General features: G+C 38.2%; 2 protein-coding genes across 7 annotated transcripts in view; both read right to left on the reverse strand.

Moving 5' to 3' along the window:
• Positions 1 to 7,162, reverse strand: part of erbb3a (erb-b2 receptor tyrosine kinase 3a) — a 19,803-nt gene extending 12,641 nt beyond the window's left edge. For 4 of the 6 annotated variants that reach the window (XM_035524561.2, XM_081717713.1, XM_081717715.1 and 1 more), the window contains exons 1-3: positions 6,505 to 7,162; positions 1,447 to 1,601; positions 558 to 744 (exon numbers count right to left, since the gene is read on the reverse strand). In XM_035524561.2, coding sequence (XP_035380454.1) covers positions 558 to 744; positions 1,447 to 1,601; positions 6,505 to 6,598 — 436 coding nt within the window. In that variant the 5' untranslated portion in view covers positions 6,599 to 7,162. Of the gene's footprint in view, positions 1 to 391; positions 416 to 557; positions 745 to 1,446; positions 1,602 to 4,612; positions 4,642 to 6,504 lie in introns of those variants that run through there. The other 2 variants (XM_081717714.1, XM_081717716.1) reach the window with 2 other exon arrangements.
• Positions 7,163 to 9,701: 2,539 nt separating this feature from the next.
• Positions 9,702 to 16,451, reverse strand: arf3b (ADP-ribosylation factor 3b). The gene is made up of 5 exons (XM_027016753.3): positions 16,325 to 16,451; positions 14,477 to 14,775; positions 13,864 to 13,974; positions 13,639 to 13,763; positions 9,702 to 13,431 (listed from the first exon to the last, which is right to left on the reverse strand). Exons 2-5 carry the CDS (start codon positions 14,622 to 14,624, stop codon positions 13,270 to 13,272), a joined length of 546 nt encoding a protein of 181 aa, XP_026872554.1. The 5' UTR covers positions 14,625 to 14,775; positions 16,325 to 16,451; the 3' UTR covers positions 9,702 to 13,269.
• Between the last annotated feature and the right edge of the window lie 113 nt (positions 16,452 to 16,564).

Genomic DNA, 16,564 nt, shown 5'->3' on the forward strand with positions numbered 1-16,564 from the left:
ACACACACACACACACACACACATCAGGACTACTGCAAAGCTCACCCACACACCAATACCCACCCACAAACGCACATACAATCACAAAGAATGCAGTTATATAAACATTTGTTTATAATTCTCAGTATCTCTGCAGCACTGACTGCAGCAGGCATGGGCATGTCCTAGTATCTGTCTGTCTGGCGGTTAACTGTCTCACACACCTCCAGAAGTACCCACAACAGTCTGTACACTTACAGTACTGGTCACATTTCAGTCTGAAGATTGTTGACTAATTCTGCTGTGTGCAGAGAAACTGGAATTTCCCGTAAAATGTTAGTCTGGCTGTAGAGATTTAAGACACAGCCACACATATCTGCACACATACGTTTCAGGCTGTTGACTTTCCTACCTCGGTTTAGTGACACTCCTACATGGCTCTGTCACCACAGGGACAATGGTGGGGGGGTGGCTTTGTGACGCAGAGCCACTGTTGAGCGCAGAGAGTCAAGGGAAACTGGTGGAAATCTGTGCCTTTGTTTATTTGTGTGTGTGTGTGTGTGTGTGTGTGTGTTTACCTGTTAGGTGTGTGAGGCCAAGCTCCTGTAGACCATTCATGCCGTCCTTCTGGTAGTTAACGAGGATGGCGAGAGCGAAGCGTTCCTCATAGAGGGACATTCCTCTAATCACACGCAGCTGATCCAGGGGCAAGCGGCTGAACTGGTTTACAGCGATCAGAATGTAGCCTGTTACCTCACGAATAGACTAGAGAGAAGGGGGAGAGAGTGGGACCTCAGTGATTGTGGTTGGCAATGATAATAAAGATTTTGGGATTTCCCATGCAAACTCGTGACCTTTCTGACCATGACTTCGGCTTTGCTCTGATACACTCAATTTGCTGATTTGCTCTTAGCTGCAGAGTAAAATTGTCCCCCTGCAGAAACATCCCATAAGACTATAAGATAAGTCTGTTTTTATCTGTATCATTGTAACAAAAAACTGTCTGCTGTATAAGGCTTAGACAATGACATCATCAAAGTGCACATAATAAGGTACCAGCTCACAGCTGAAAAGCTTTTGTCACTCCAGATAAAATGGAGGACACACACACCTGAACAGGTTTAGGACATTTTGATGGTTGTTTAAGACCTCAGTCAGGGACAAAAACAAGTAGCCTCTATGAGAGTAGTGCTAGTTTATGTATATTGAAATCCTGGGGACATTTGAAATTGGATTTACAACTGTATATATATTTTCCATACCTGGCTTGGATTAGTTTAGTCCTTGTAACTATATGAAATTTGGTAATATTACTTTCTGTAATATTGAATCTTTCAGATGGGAGGCTTTGGTCTCTCTCTCTCTCTCCCTCACACATACACACACACACACACACACACACACACACACACACACACACACACACACACACACACACACACACACACACACACAGTGTTCTCCCACCTGCAGGAAGGAGAAGTTACGGTTGTGCTCCATGTGGGTGATCTCAAGGTTGCCCATGACAATCTGGCAGCCTGTGTACAATTCCTTCATGTGCTGGTACTGAAGGTCCGAACTGCCTGTCACGCTGAACTGGTTTAGAGTGCCTGAGCACATAACTGCAGAGAAAGACAAAGACAGACAGAGAGAGACAGAAAGTCAGAGAGAGAGAGAGAGAGAGAGAGAGAGAGAGAGAGAGAGAGACAAGGAGAGACAATGAGAGATAAAGACAGAAAGTCAGAGAGAGAGAGAGAGACAACGAGAGATAAAGACAAAGACAGAGAGAGAGAGAGAGAGAGAGAGAGAGAAGGAGAGACAATGAGAGATAAAGACAGAAAGTCAGAGAGAGAGAGAGAGACAACGAGAGATAAAGACAGAAAGAGAGAGAGAGAGAGACAGAAAGGACTATGACAGGAGCACTGAATCTTACTAACCAAAGAAACAGACAGAGAGCAAAACAGAGAGACAGGAACTTTGCTATTCAAATGTGCATTTTCATAGAGATTCACACTACATCAAAACATTCCACTGAGAAAAAGGGAAACACACACTCCTGTTGGTATGGCACTTCAGAAAAACCTGTTTCAGAGCTTTGGGCTTTTTCAACTTCAGTATCCTTTACAGACTCCATGCAAACTACAGCCTTTCAGGAATAAACTCAATATGATTAAAATACTGGTTAAATGGTCAAGTGAACAGAGCATATGCATGCTCTAACCTTGGGTGAATGTCACCAACACAAAGAGCTGATAGTCTGGATTCCACCTGGTCACATATAGTAAATATCATTAAACCACTACACAGGGTTTCCTTTAGGTAAAAAAAGGCTTTTAGAGGTAAAATCTGACATATTAGTGTGTGTGTGTGTGTTTGTGTGTGTGTATGTGTGTGTCGGTCGCGTAGGTGAAGGACACACAGGACCCACTGCAGCAGGGCCTTGAGCTGTGAGGGGCCCCCAGTAGGTGTGCTGTGAGGGGCCCCCAGGAAGTACATTCAAAAATAATAATAAAAAAATATTAAAAGGGGCCCCACTCTGTCTCTTGAGTTAGTTCCCTAGAATCTTGCACTACACAAATGGTATGTGTCTGTGTATGTGCGTGCAACCCTGTTAAGATGAAAAAACTCCTTCTTTAGCTGTATGTTTTAGATATGTGGACACAAAAACAGACATAAACACACACAAATAACCACTTTCTGTATTTATCTGCCTGCTGTCTGTCTCTGAGCATGGTTTGAAATATTGTTTGTGCACATACATGCAAGCGTTTCTAAAACGGCTTTTTTGGCTTCAGCCGCAACTTCATGCCATGCAGTAGCCTATTAAGTTTAAATGATTTTTTTCTCCTGTTAAGGTGAGTAAATGATCATTGTGAAGAGGGTAAAGCTCCAGATAAAATGTCTAGGATCTGAAAAAAAATCCAATTTCAGGTTTCCCATCTCTAAAAAATAAAACAATTTTTTTTAAGTAATAAAGAAACTATTAACAATCAATTTCAATGAAAGCAAAATCCAATCATGAGTACTTTAACATGAAACAGTCTAAGAAAAAAAGATATGTATAATTTTTGTTAGATTAGAATAATATACAAGAAAATGGTGAATAAGATTATTATACAAGAATATGGTACATCAGCCTTACTTGGAAAAGGCTCTGTTATTTGTTGAAACGTTGTTTGGTTTGGTAAGCTTATATACATTCATGGTATGTGTATATGTGTGCAGGGTAGAGATGTCTCCATGTAGATCTTGACTATCTAAGGGGGTGAACAAAGTGACTGAAACATGCCAACATCTCAATGGCTCATTTAGACATGACAGCTATATCTTTCTGACTCTTGCTTTGGGGGTATTTTTTAAATGTCCTTTGAGAGGTCAGCCACATCTTTCACCACAAATTCAGTTATTAAATACACATTCTTCAAATAAAACGAGTGCGTGTGTTTATGTGTTTATCAGCGTGTGTGCGTGCGTGTGTGTGTGTGTGTGTGTGTGTGTGTGTGTGTGTGTGTTTGTGTGCTCTAGAGAAAACCAGTCATACAATGTTTCCATTCTGAGTGAGCATGAAAACAAGTGTAGAATCACGCCCAAATGGTTTCCATCTCTCACACCCCCCTCCCCCGCCCGCCTCTCTTGGTCACTCTACACACATTTTTCAACTGTCTATCTTTCTCTTTAAGTCTTTAAGAAACAAGCTAATGTGAACAGCCGATAACTGGAATTCATACAAATGTGTAATTTATTTAACAGTTTATCCATAATTTATGTACATGTACATGTAATGAACAAAGAGAGAGAAATACAAAACAGCACAAAACACTTAAAGAGACAAGTGGAGAGATCAATGAGGGCAGTAGGAGAGCAGAAAGGTAATAGGGGAACAGGTGACAGTGCTAACAGTGGTAAACAGAAATGAAACTCGGCTTGTCATAAACGATTAGCACATACCTAAGTAGTGCACACATACACTGGACCTGGTGACTTTGTTATGCATTTAAGACTCGCAGTTCATAGGTCACTCTGTTGTTAAGGTGTGGTCAAATAACTCTTTGTTTATCAGAGGTGTGTGCATGTGCATATGTGTGCGTGTGTGTGTGTGTGTGTGTTTGTGCATGTGCAATTTTCTTGTGCATGTGTATCTGTATGAGCATGTATGTTTGCATGCAGTTTTTCTTGTATATGTTTACACTAGTTTCTTGAGCACGTAACTTTCATAGGTGACACAAAACATTGTCTTATCATCATGTTACAAAAAAAGGCCTCATGATAATATTTCCTGATGTTTCTTTGTATGTTTAAAAAACATAATCTGCCAAAGGTTCCTACATACCAAAGAATTTAACTGAGCCAGTTACACTGAAAGAATCAAATCTTTAGACTGAAATTAAACCCAACTTAAAAATTACCTACCTACCTACCTACCTACCTACCTACCTACCTACCTATTATTTCAATTAAACTCAATTCACCTGAAATAAATTTAGCTCAAATGAAGAACATTTAGCTGACCAACACTGCAAGTCTACTGAAACTGTTTATCTCTTCTGTCGAACTATTATCTTGCTATAATTCAAATCTTATCTGGATAAACAACATCATAAAGATTTTTACACTCATTCTCAAGAATACTCACTCTATTTCTCTTGCTTTTCCTCTTTCTCTCTGCAATGCTCATGCAAACACAAACACAATTACAATTACAATTATAGCATTTTAATTTCTTCAACAGGATTTATGCTAAATTAATTTTCACAGGTAATAGGGATATTCCTTAAAATAGAGGAACTTTATCTAGAAGGAGAAAAAATATCACAGCAAACCTAGATAATAATGTACAAAGGACCCTGGACACATGGAAGCTCACCCATGCTGCATGCTGTGGTCTACATGTAGCTGGGAGTGGGAGCTACTTGTACACAATGAAATGAATCAAATCCTTGCCTACAACGGCTGCTGTTATCTACCTGTATATATCAGGTACAGCATGAATGCCCAGTGCTCTCAACACCGTCCTCTATTACAACAAAATAAATTGTGCAATGTCTTATTAAAAACACACTCCTATGACAGCTTTCCTATAGGCTCTTTTAAAAAATGTTGGCAAGGTTTCCAGATGTGAGCATTTAACCATGTCATCATAGCTTGTTAAAGATGCCATGAAGAACAGTTTTTACATTGAAATATATATGTAAAAACCTCTTAAGGTTGTATGTAATCAAAGTAGGATGTCAAGTGCAGCATATGCCACCATACAGAGAGGCCTCAACTTTTACAATATAGTAACAGTAACCATGCGCCTTACAAATTACAGAAACTCAAGGATATGTTGCAGAGATGGACTACGGAAGATATAACTGCAATATAACTCCTACGAAGCAAAAAGGACACTAGTTAAATAGATCTGCACATATACATAAAATACAAATGAACATTAGGAAAAATATGTTGGGCAGGGGGTCGAAAATACAACAAACATAACTACTTCTGCTGAGGGAGACAAAATACTCTCAAAACACATTCATAGTAGACTACAGTCTCTGCATCTCAGCAGATGACATTCCATAGATATACACAAGGTAAAAAAAAAACATTTCTTAGATCAGTAAAATAGATTACGCTTGAGGCTACATATTTTAAGTTGTATACCTATTAATAAAGCCTTTAAGATGACTGGCAATTTTCATGCATGAAAAATGCTAAATGCTTAAATAGGTTATTTAAGACCATTTAGTCCACAGTTATGTGAGTCTGAGCCTTTTCTACATCCACAGATATAGCACAGGATATAGCCACAAAACAGTGGATCAATAATTAAGAGTTGTGTAACAGTATACAGCACTGTATTTTGGGAACTTCAATACATATCACGTTATTCCTTCTAGCAGTGTCACCTGTAGTCTATGACATCACCTGGTCTATACACCTGTTGTTATTGCACCTGGACTACTCAACATCACTACATCAGCCAAAGACTACAGAGTACTGCCCTATTAGAAATCTCAGCACCTCTTTTATCTGTCCTTTTTTCCTCTTCTTCCTCTTCTTCATTCCTCTCTCTCTCTCTCTCTCTCTCTCTCTCTGTCTCTCTCTCTCTCTCTCTCTCTCTTGTTCTCTTTCATTTATTTCACTTGCTCACACTCAGAAAACAAACAAAACCACTTCAAAGGTGTCTGAGGTACTTTTATCAAAATTCTTTAGAAAGCTGTTAAAAACATTCCTATCTCTTAGTTTCTCTCTTTCTTACTAAATCTATATATTACATATGGCAGATACACTCCCAATAATCTTTTGGTACAATTCCATTACTATTGGAGCTCAGCAGTCAAAAACAGGTTGAACACAGTCAACTGGTTCAGGCACTTGTCATAGTAAGTGTTCACTGTTAAGCCTGGGAACAAACCAAGGCATCTTAATACGCCTACTCTCAAACGCAACACACACAGAGACACACAGAAAACCATGCGTAATGCAGAATTATGTGAACTGTGTAGAATTCTATAATTTTAACAATGTAAGTTAAGTTACCTGGTTTGCCTTGCTGAGTCTGTGTGAGTACAGGTAGAGGCAGCCATGGTAGAGCGATGCACAACGCGATCACCTGCCGTCCTAAAGCGCTCATCTTCGGTTTTCAGTTTTAAGAGATCAGTTAATCATGTCGCAAAGTGAGACAGTTTCTGTAATTCCCGGTATCTTACCTCTAATAAAACTACTCATAAATCTTAAAAGTAGTTACAAGAAGTAAGTGAGATATTTCGTTACTGTTCTTGTTAATTTTATTAACGCCTAACTCGCCAGAGCTTTGACATGAGGGCATGCAGTGATTTAGCAGCCGTGCTGGTGTCTTTCCTGACAGAGGCTTACTTCTTGACGCTTAGTTCAAAACAAATAAAAAGTCAGTGTTCAAATGTAAACAAGCAAAGTGATAAAACCTCTAGCGCTGACTGTAGATACTCAGGAAAATGTTATTTGAACGACCTGTTTATGAACCAGAGTAAAAATGCTGTTGCAGCTGCTGATTGGCTCACTGACTGATCAATGCACCAATCAGACGCCTCACCGGCTAAATTCCACTGCAGTGTAATTTCTCTTCAAACACATATGATAAACAAGCAGTTATAGGGAATAAATAAACGCCAAAATGTGTGAGAATAATACAAAATCTGAAAATACTCCCTTCCCTCGCCCAGACTGCAGGATTAATAACTGGTTGTTGAGGGAGAATGCTGTGTGTAAATCAAGGACGTCATTGTGTCGGAGTATCGTAGGCAGGGTTAATCACTGTTTTTTGATAGTTCTGAACCTAAGTTTCCACAATGGACACATTGTCCAACTGGTCAACGAGGTTTTCAACTAGAATACCATTTTCTACTGTGCGTCACTCAAACACAAAAGGCATTCAGTCATTGTTAAATTATTACAGTCTGTGTGAGATATTCTACGATTGTCAGTTGAGGTAATATAATGCCCAATTCAGTTATTCTCGCAGTTATTACTTAAATAAACCAAAGGCATAAAAGGAAGGAAATGAGAAGGGAAAACAGGAGAAGGGAAAAAGAACAATCTGGTCCTTCACAAGAAGTGCAAACAAAAAACAAAAATAAATGTTTTATTTAATTAGCAGTGCATGCTTACAAAAGCCTCTTTGTTTTAAACACACCGACTATCAAAAAGACGGGAAATGCACACAGACGAGTTTCCGTTTATGATACATTTAGCAAATACGTCACGGTTAGCTTGTCATCCCGCGCCTCTTAACTTTAGGCTCTTATGGAATGAACGATTCTTTTTGTAGGAAACAGGCAGTGTTTTTCTATTCATTGCCCGGAGTTTCAAAATTATCCGTAAGACAGCTAATAAAAACATCGAACGCGTGCAAAAAATCTCCCTCTTGTAGACACCTGAAGGAATTCTTCACAACAGCATCCAGCAAAAATTGACTGAAAGATAAAAATGGACAAATGAAATTATACTTCTAGATTCTCTCATACACAGATCATAAAGTATAAATATATGAATAAGGGATAGTACAAATATGAAGATATTCGAACATTGTCACACTTAAATTGTGTTCTCTTGTTGAGATATAATAACTGATATTGTGCTTAGTTGAGTTGAATCTGAATATTAATTGCTCTTAAACTGTTTTGAGATTTTTTGCAGGTTAGTGGCTAAGAATTTTAGAGTTGGCCTTTCTTTGAGTAAAAGGTCATTTTTATCCAGTATACAAAAGAACAACAACAAAGACAATCAAACAAACAACAGCAACAGCTACTACTACCACAAAACTATTTATATTCCTTATTCCTAATTCATTATTAGGTTGTTAAGATGTACAATGTAGCCAGAGTGCATTATAAATATGATTATAATAAATATAATCTGAATAATTGTCTTAGCAAAAACGAGCTATTTATCTATATAAAGTAATCTATATAATTCAATTCAATACAAAACCCCACATTAAATAGGTTATTTTCCAAAATGTTGGTGCACTTTAAACTTGGCCTCATCTTTGCTGTGGTAACAAGGTGCACGCAACTTGATAATTGGCCTTTGTTGATATGCAGCTTGGGCTCCATTCAAAGAGGAGTTGTTTGTTAGTGTGAGAGACAGAGTGGAGGAACAGGTTTAAAAGGGCGGGCACTTCCTGCATCACCGGTTTGAGTGAAGCAGTGATTGAAAAACACACGTGCGCAAACATGCATGCACACACACATAGACACACACACACACACACACACACACACACACACACAAATGTACACATACATATGCCTGCACACACACCCACACACACATACGTGCACACTTCCTTCTGATGTCCAAGATAACAGAACCAAGTTAGTTAAAACTGTGATGTACTAAAGAGGCCAGAGGCATCACCTTATTTCAAGCATGATGTAAACATGAAACAGATGTTACTTGTATATTAAAGCCTTGATATGCATAGACCTTAAAATAAAATATCAGTGGCAGATTAATTACTGTTATAATATTGATAATATTCCTGAAAAGAAAAAAGTGGATCCTAAATCCTAAACTAAGCCAATATCTTACTAAAATCTACAATAGTCACTTACATTCTTTTGCTCAGTGGAAATGCAGAACAAAATATTTATTTCGTCCCCTTTTGTACACAATCACGACTCCTTTCAACACAAGAAAAGAAGTACCACCATGGTCCTGGGCATTAAAGCGCCAATGAAAGTTAATGTCTTACCAAGAAATACCTCAAAGCTCAGCATGGCTTTCCTTTCTTTTCTATGTCACAATTTTATCAAAGGACTTATCTAGACAAAGAGGCCATAAGTTCACTCAAACATTATCCCAATCCTAGACTTATTTAAGGCTGCAAACAGCAGGAGAGTGTGGGATATGAACTACATTAGAATACAGAATAGAGAGAGGATGGAGAGAGTTGGCAAGGCTGGTGAGTACCTGAAGCAGCTCCACAAACTCAGTTTGCTCTGTTTACTCAGAGGTCAAGTTGCATTTTGTAGAGTTTGTAGACATGCTCAGAACAGTGGCTCCCTCCTTTGGCTAAAAGAAAAGCAAAATACTGATCATTCAGTGACTCCTAGTGTTGGTTCAGACTGGTCACCATGGCAGCTAGAGAAAAAAGCTTATAAACACAGCATACAACATATGTAGGGCATGCTTTTTTTACATGTCCAATATTTCATTCAGTCAAAATAAGACAAATTACAAACACATTCTTTCCATAATGATAGATGTAAGGTATTTATTAACCATGACAAAGCCATGTAACAAATCTTTATTGTGGACACAAGTGGATGGTAATTCTCATGGTTTTATTTAAGCAATGTTACAGTTAAGATCAATTTTACAGTTATGTTCAGAGAAAGAATCTGGTGACTACAATACATAATAATAATCAGTAATTATTTTAATCTAGGAGCATTATTACAGATACAGTGTATTTCAACCATGATTCATATGCAGTTTTTATTCAGTGAGAAGTTTTTTCTCAATTTTCATTTTTAGACACCTTAAAAGCCATTAAAATGACTGACCTGTTTCACATGCATACACATGTGCGTGCACACACACACACACACACACACACACACACACACACACACACACACACACACACACGTGCATGCACACGCTCTCACTCACACAAACACACACATATAAAGTCTTATATAACAGAAATGGAAGCAAAAGCACATTAAAAGCGCATTAAAAACACAAAAGTCTGTAAAAACACAGATGTAAGGATTGAAATCCTCACAAAACTATCCCTGGCAAAGCAGTAAGCAAACAAACATTTCAATGTTATAAATAAATGCTTTCTCAGACAAACATTTACAAAAACACATAGCAGAGTATCTTCCCCAATTATCCATCCCCCCCAAAATCAACTCAGTACTTCATTAAATCAATAACTCAGATGAGTATTTATTTATTTTTGTAATACAGAATATAAGGCCACAAAACTTAACTGACTGGACACGTAGGTCATGAATAACACAAGACAGATGTGTGGACAGCACAGACACGTGAGCTAATATAGTTAGACATAGAGATGCTTTGTGTAAATGGTGCTGTAGATCAAAGACAGTAATTATTCTGCTGATTAACTACTGTGGTTTGTTTGGACTGATGTAATTTAGGACCTTAACTCCAGTTATACCAAACTGATCTGTCATACATGTAGATCAAGCTCTTTAAATCAAGATCCAGTGATTCCTAACCCAGTCCTCAGGGATGGTGTGTCTCAAAACGTGTCTAATATAGGAACACAGTATATTGCACTGGTGCTGCAGTATGGTTGTGGGAATGTTGGAAATGGAGCTGCATTATAAAATGTGCCTGTTTATTTTTAGAGTGATCCGATGTTATTTCTAATGTGCGATTGTTTTTCTCAACAGTATATTACCATAAAATCATCATTCAGAAGACGTTCTTACTATCAGGGGGTTTCTTTGTTGTTTGACATTGATGTTCACTGAAAACTTACAAACAAGTACTTTGTTTGATAATTCAGTGCTGTGTTATTAGAGCATGTGTAAGTGTGTTGAGTGTGTTGTTTGGTTTCAGGTGAATATATTAGTTTTAAACTTGCTATAGGGCATATGCTAAGATGACCAGTAGTACAGGTTGAGTGCATCACTACAGGATACATTAGTCCAGCATTAGCAGACTAATGTAGGATCTACTAACAGAGTAGCATGTACTGCTATTGGATCAGAACCAGCAGACGCCTCAAAAATGATGTGTTTAAACAGAATATCCTTATTATAGATGAAGTGCTGGTACTGTATGGATAATGCATGAAAATGGATTACCCAACATTAAAGCAAAAACAGGTTTGGCCTGCATAACTATTTATATTATTCCCTTATTACTTGAACATAACATTCAAATAAATAAAATAAATATAAAAAGATTATACAATATAAGCAAATAAATAATAAAACAGAATTCACATTCATTGGGGGTGTTATTCCAAACCCTCACACTCCATAGAAGAACAGAATGCTGACAGCTAACACACAACAAACCACAAAAAAACACAACATAATACAGTCTGTCTCAAAGCATCAGTGTTTGGTTGTATGAGTGTGTGTGTGAATGTGTAACTATTATTTTCCGGCCATTTATGTTTATTATACAACTCCTCATAGTACTCATGCAAAAGCCAAATGAGATTTTTTTTTCTGCAACTACAAACATTCAAAATGTTGAAGAGACCAGAATACACCATACAATATCCATTTCCATTGCAAATGAACAGATAATTGAGAAATATGCAACTGCAGGGAACTACTACCATTATCTATCTATCTATCTATCTATCTATCTATCTATCTATCTATCTATCTATCTATCTATCTATCTATCTATCTATCTATCTATCTATCTATCTATCTATCTATCTATCTATCCATCTATCTATCTATCTATCTATCTATCTATCTATCTATCTATCTATCTATCTATCTATCTATCTATCTAGAGGGGCCACAGCATAGCATGCAGGCCATGCAGACAAAAGCATGATGTCAACAAATATCAATGCACTTTTCAATACCATTCATCGTTCACTCATTTACCTTTTTTTCCAAAGCTTTTGGCCACAAACATGTCAACCTGAAAAACCCTATTAAACCTGGAGATTCCAATGCAATTGTATCACACTGCAACAGTATGAATACTGCGTGGTGTGTACGTGTATTCAAAGGCATGCACCCATACAATTACTATTGGCCATTTGTGATGTGTAGTCATCTATATATACATTTCTCTCATTTAAATCTAACTGATCCATCCAGGCAATGGTGATGACGGTTTCCTAACACAACACAGCTACAAAGCAGCATGCAATGATCAGCCCTATATGTCTAGAACACAGACATGCAGTCTACCATCTACTGGGCCACAACACTTTAACCACAACAGTGTAGGAGTGAGCCATGCAAAACACCAGAGCAGGCCACGTGACTATGTCAAAGCACAGTTCCAACTAACACAAGGACTGACCGACAGAGGAGAAGAGAGCTGCTTAATATTAGTGTGTGTGTGTGTGTGTGTGTGTGTGTGTGTGTGTGTGTGTGTGTGTGTGTGTGTGTGTGTGTGTGTGTGTGTGTGTGTGTGTGTGTGTGTGTGTGTGTGTGTATTTTATGTATGTATGTGTGTTTTTATGGTGAAACAAACTGCATCAAATTCATAATAGAAAATACTCCATACAGAATTCAAACTGACAATACAAGACTGAAATAATGTCAAACAGGGAATACTGTCACCAAACTTCAGTTAGCATATAAAAAGGATTTTCACAGGTGCATAGAAAGCACAGTGATGTCACAGTCATAATGGACAGGACAATGCAGAAAGAAAAAAGGAGTGAAAAATACAGGAGCGAGGCAATGACAGAGATGAAAACACTGAGTAGAGATATTCTCTTCATATTTTACTGTGTTGAGGGGTGGCTGTGTTGTCCAGCTTACACTGAAAGCAGAGTGGTCAACAAAGGAGCAGAGACACAAATGTTTTTTACTGATGTGTGTGCATATGTGTATGTTTGTGTATGTTTATGTGCAGTCGTACATTTGTCTATACATGCATGACTAGGCGTAAGAGTATGTGTCCATATACGTCTAAATGTGTGAATGCAGTCCATTTACACATACCATCTGAAGGCTCTAGTAACCACACATTTACAAAACAAAAATAAATAAACAAAATCAAACCAAATAACATAACCCCAACAGACCCCACCCCTTTGCCTAAATAAGCCCTCCACACCCAAATGAACCCCCCTCACTTCTTATTCTTGAGCTGATTGGCCAGCCAGTCAAGGCCTTCATACAGGCCATCCCCACTGGTCGCACACGTAGCCTGGATGTACCAGTTGCGGTGACGCAGTGAGTGCAGACCCAGCTTGTCAGTGATCTCAGCAGCATTCATTGCGTTAGGCAGGTCCTGAGGTCATGGTGTCAGGACACAGCAGTTACATTAGGAATAAACATTAAACATTAAACAATTCTGACTATTTATGGTTTAATGCATGGTCACTCTGCATTTCAGAGTGCTATTAGATTTGGTGCATTATGATGTAAATATAAGAAAATGAACAGATTGGAGGTAGGATGGATGGAGAGGAAGAAGCAGAGAGAAATACTGCCACACCTGTTTGTTAGCGAAAACTAGGAGAACGGCATCACGCAACTCATCCTCTGCCAGCATGCGCATCAGTTCCTCACGGGCTTCATTAACTCGCTCTCGATCGTTACTGTCCACCACAAAGATCAGACCTGCACAAAAGACACAGTACAGCATGTGAAGACAGGAAGAACCAGACTGTGTGTGTGTGTGTGTGTGCAAAGGGGGTGGTGTTGGGGGTTGGGGGCACACCCTGTGTGTTTTGGAAGTAGTGTCTCCAGAGAGGTCGGATCTTGTCCTGGCCACCAACATCCCACACAGTGAAACTGATGTTCTTATACTCCACTGTCTCCACATTAAACCCTGAGAGAAATGACACAAAGAGAGAAAATGTACTAGCATCTACAAACACGTTCTGATTTCTTATGCCTTGAATATTATGTAACACTACAGTATAATATCATTCAGATAGTACTAGCTGCTATACCAGGACTAGTTTTCAAAAATGTAAATGTGAATGTATCTACAATTTGGGCTAAAGTGGTTTTAAGAAACTGACTACTTATGAAGCCACTGTGACTGTGCTGAAGAGCAGTAATTATTTAATAGTGATAACATTTGAAATCTGTATTACACAAAATCATCCTGTATAGCTGATGACTTTAGTTCATAATGTCTTATTGGATTTCTGCTTGTGTTTGTTGGCAGATAGCCCTTATACAGGCAGGGAATGCTAACTTGCTCATATTTAATATAAGCATTCAGAGACTGGCTGTTCAACTAAGATGCACACACACGCAACAGTATGGCATAGTTTACTAGCACTAAACTGTAACAGGCAAGTGTAATAAGGCTGTGCTCTTACCAATGGTTGGGATTGTGGTGACAATCTCACCCAGTTTCAGTTTGTACAGGATGGTTGTTTTACCAGCTGCATCCAATCCAACCATCAGAATCCTCATCTCCTTCTTTCCTATAAGACTCTTCAGTAGATTACCAAAAATATTCCCCATGATTCAGCACTGAGCTTCTTCAGAGCAGCAATGTGAAATTTGTGTGTGGGTGTGCTGCGAGGTTCTGTGTTGGCCAATCCACACAGGAAAAACACTGATAGACGGCAAATTGGTCCAATTGGGTCTTAGTTGAATGAGGAAACAATGAATGCTGAAGAAAGAAAAAGAATAAATACCATGAGTGAATAATTACATAATTGAACGCAGAGTGTGCGCGCGCGCACACACACACACAAATATTTAATGAGTATACACGCGCTCACACACTAAGCTGTCTGCCATTTCTTCAGGCTGTCTTCCAATCTGCTCATCTCTGTCTTCATCTCCTGTGTTCACACAAATCACTCCATAAGAGTGAAACCTCCAAGTCATCTCAATGACTTTGTGTTCACAAAAATCACTCCATAAGAATAAAACCTCCAAGTCATCTCAATGACTTTGCACACATCCCTTTATTATCCTCCTCTCACTAACTGACCCAATTTGTGAAGGACCTACTATAAAGTATTTTATTTTAGCCAAATTGGAAGCCACAGCATTTTAAAGATATGCTTTAGATGTCCACCTGCTGTTAAATCAGTCATAACAGTCATCCTACATCACAACTGTGTTTTGTTGGAATTATATTACTAACTGTTTAAACATTATTGGCATCATCAATAAATTAGCATCACAGACTGAACCATTCACCCAGATACCAGAACATGTATAAGGTTTATCTGATTTTCTGCTAGTAGTGATTAACATGGCTGATTCGTAGGGCCCAGCGGGTGGCTCATGAGCTATCCTGTCCATGGTGCTTACAGCCCTTGACATAGACTACAACTACCCCCTCACACGTTTCCATGAGGTCCAGAGAGGCTAATTATTACAACTAAAATTGATCAAATTACATATCTGTCAATAAACATATTTGAATATATGCTGTTTTAAGGACGACTGCCCGTCTGAACTGATGTTATTACCTACATCCAAAACGCGGTTCATATACGAATGCCATTTCTCGCATAAAATAACATGAACAAATATGCTGTGTGTGTGTGTGTGTGTGTGTGTGTGTGTGTGTGTATGTATGTATGTATGTATATATATATATATATATATATATATATATATATATATATATATATATATATATATATATATATATTACTTTTTTGAAATTACAACAATAATTGTCGAGCACAAATTACACTTGGGCAGTTAGTTATTTTGGTTTTGCCAGATAAGTCAATAGACCGCAGGATAATAATAATGTCGGCGTGCGCTTGTAGCTAGCTGGAGAAAAGCCTACGGTGGTGTGCACCGGCTGGGTAATTCAATAGCATTCAAGATGTTTTCGTGCTTCACTTGACGTAACAACATCTGGCCAAAGACTAAATTAATTCAATAACAACCTTGAAGCCAGATATAAAACAATCAAATAAATAAATAAACAAATAGAATGAATAGCAATAACGAAGAACTGGAGATTTTGAGAGATGACTGACAATTAACACCCTTCATTCATTCGCCGACATTGAGGAGCTAGCCAATGTGCTAAGTGCTGAAACGATACTCATGCGACCTGTATTGCCCTACAACCGTAAATATGGTTTGTAATCGAGTTTTCCGCTGTGCACAACTTATATTTTCAATATTCAATATTCACTGAAATATTTTATCATATAGGAATTAAAATATGTATACATCTGTCTTACCTCCAAGGATGACACCAGCCGATTTCGCGTAAGGAGAGGTAGGAGGAAATCACACTATAGGCCTGGTAAGAATTCGGATTTTCTCGCGATAATGCAATGCTTTAAAGCCATAGACTGTATATACAGCCCAGGATTTAAGCAGCTCTACCTCACATAAAATCGCTGTCTATTTAGTCCACTGTTCCAGTCAGTGGTGCACGGAATGAGGCATTACTTACTATTCTGAAGATTGTTTTACTT

Source organism: Electrophorus electricus, chromosome 7, assembly GCF_041902795.1.
Source record: "Electrophorus electricus isolate QZ-2024a chromosome 7, ASM4190279v1, whole genome shotgun sequence".
Lineage (NCBI taxonomy): Eukaryota > Metazoa > Chordata > Actinopteri > Gymnotiformes > Gymnotidae > Electrophorus > Electrophorus electricus.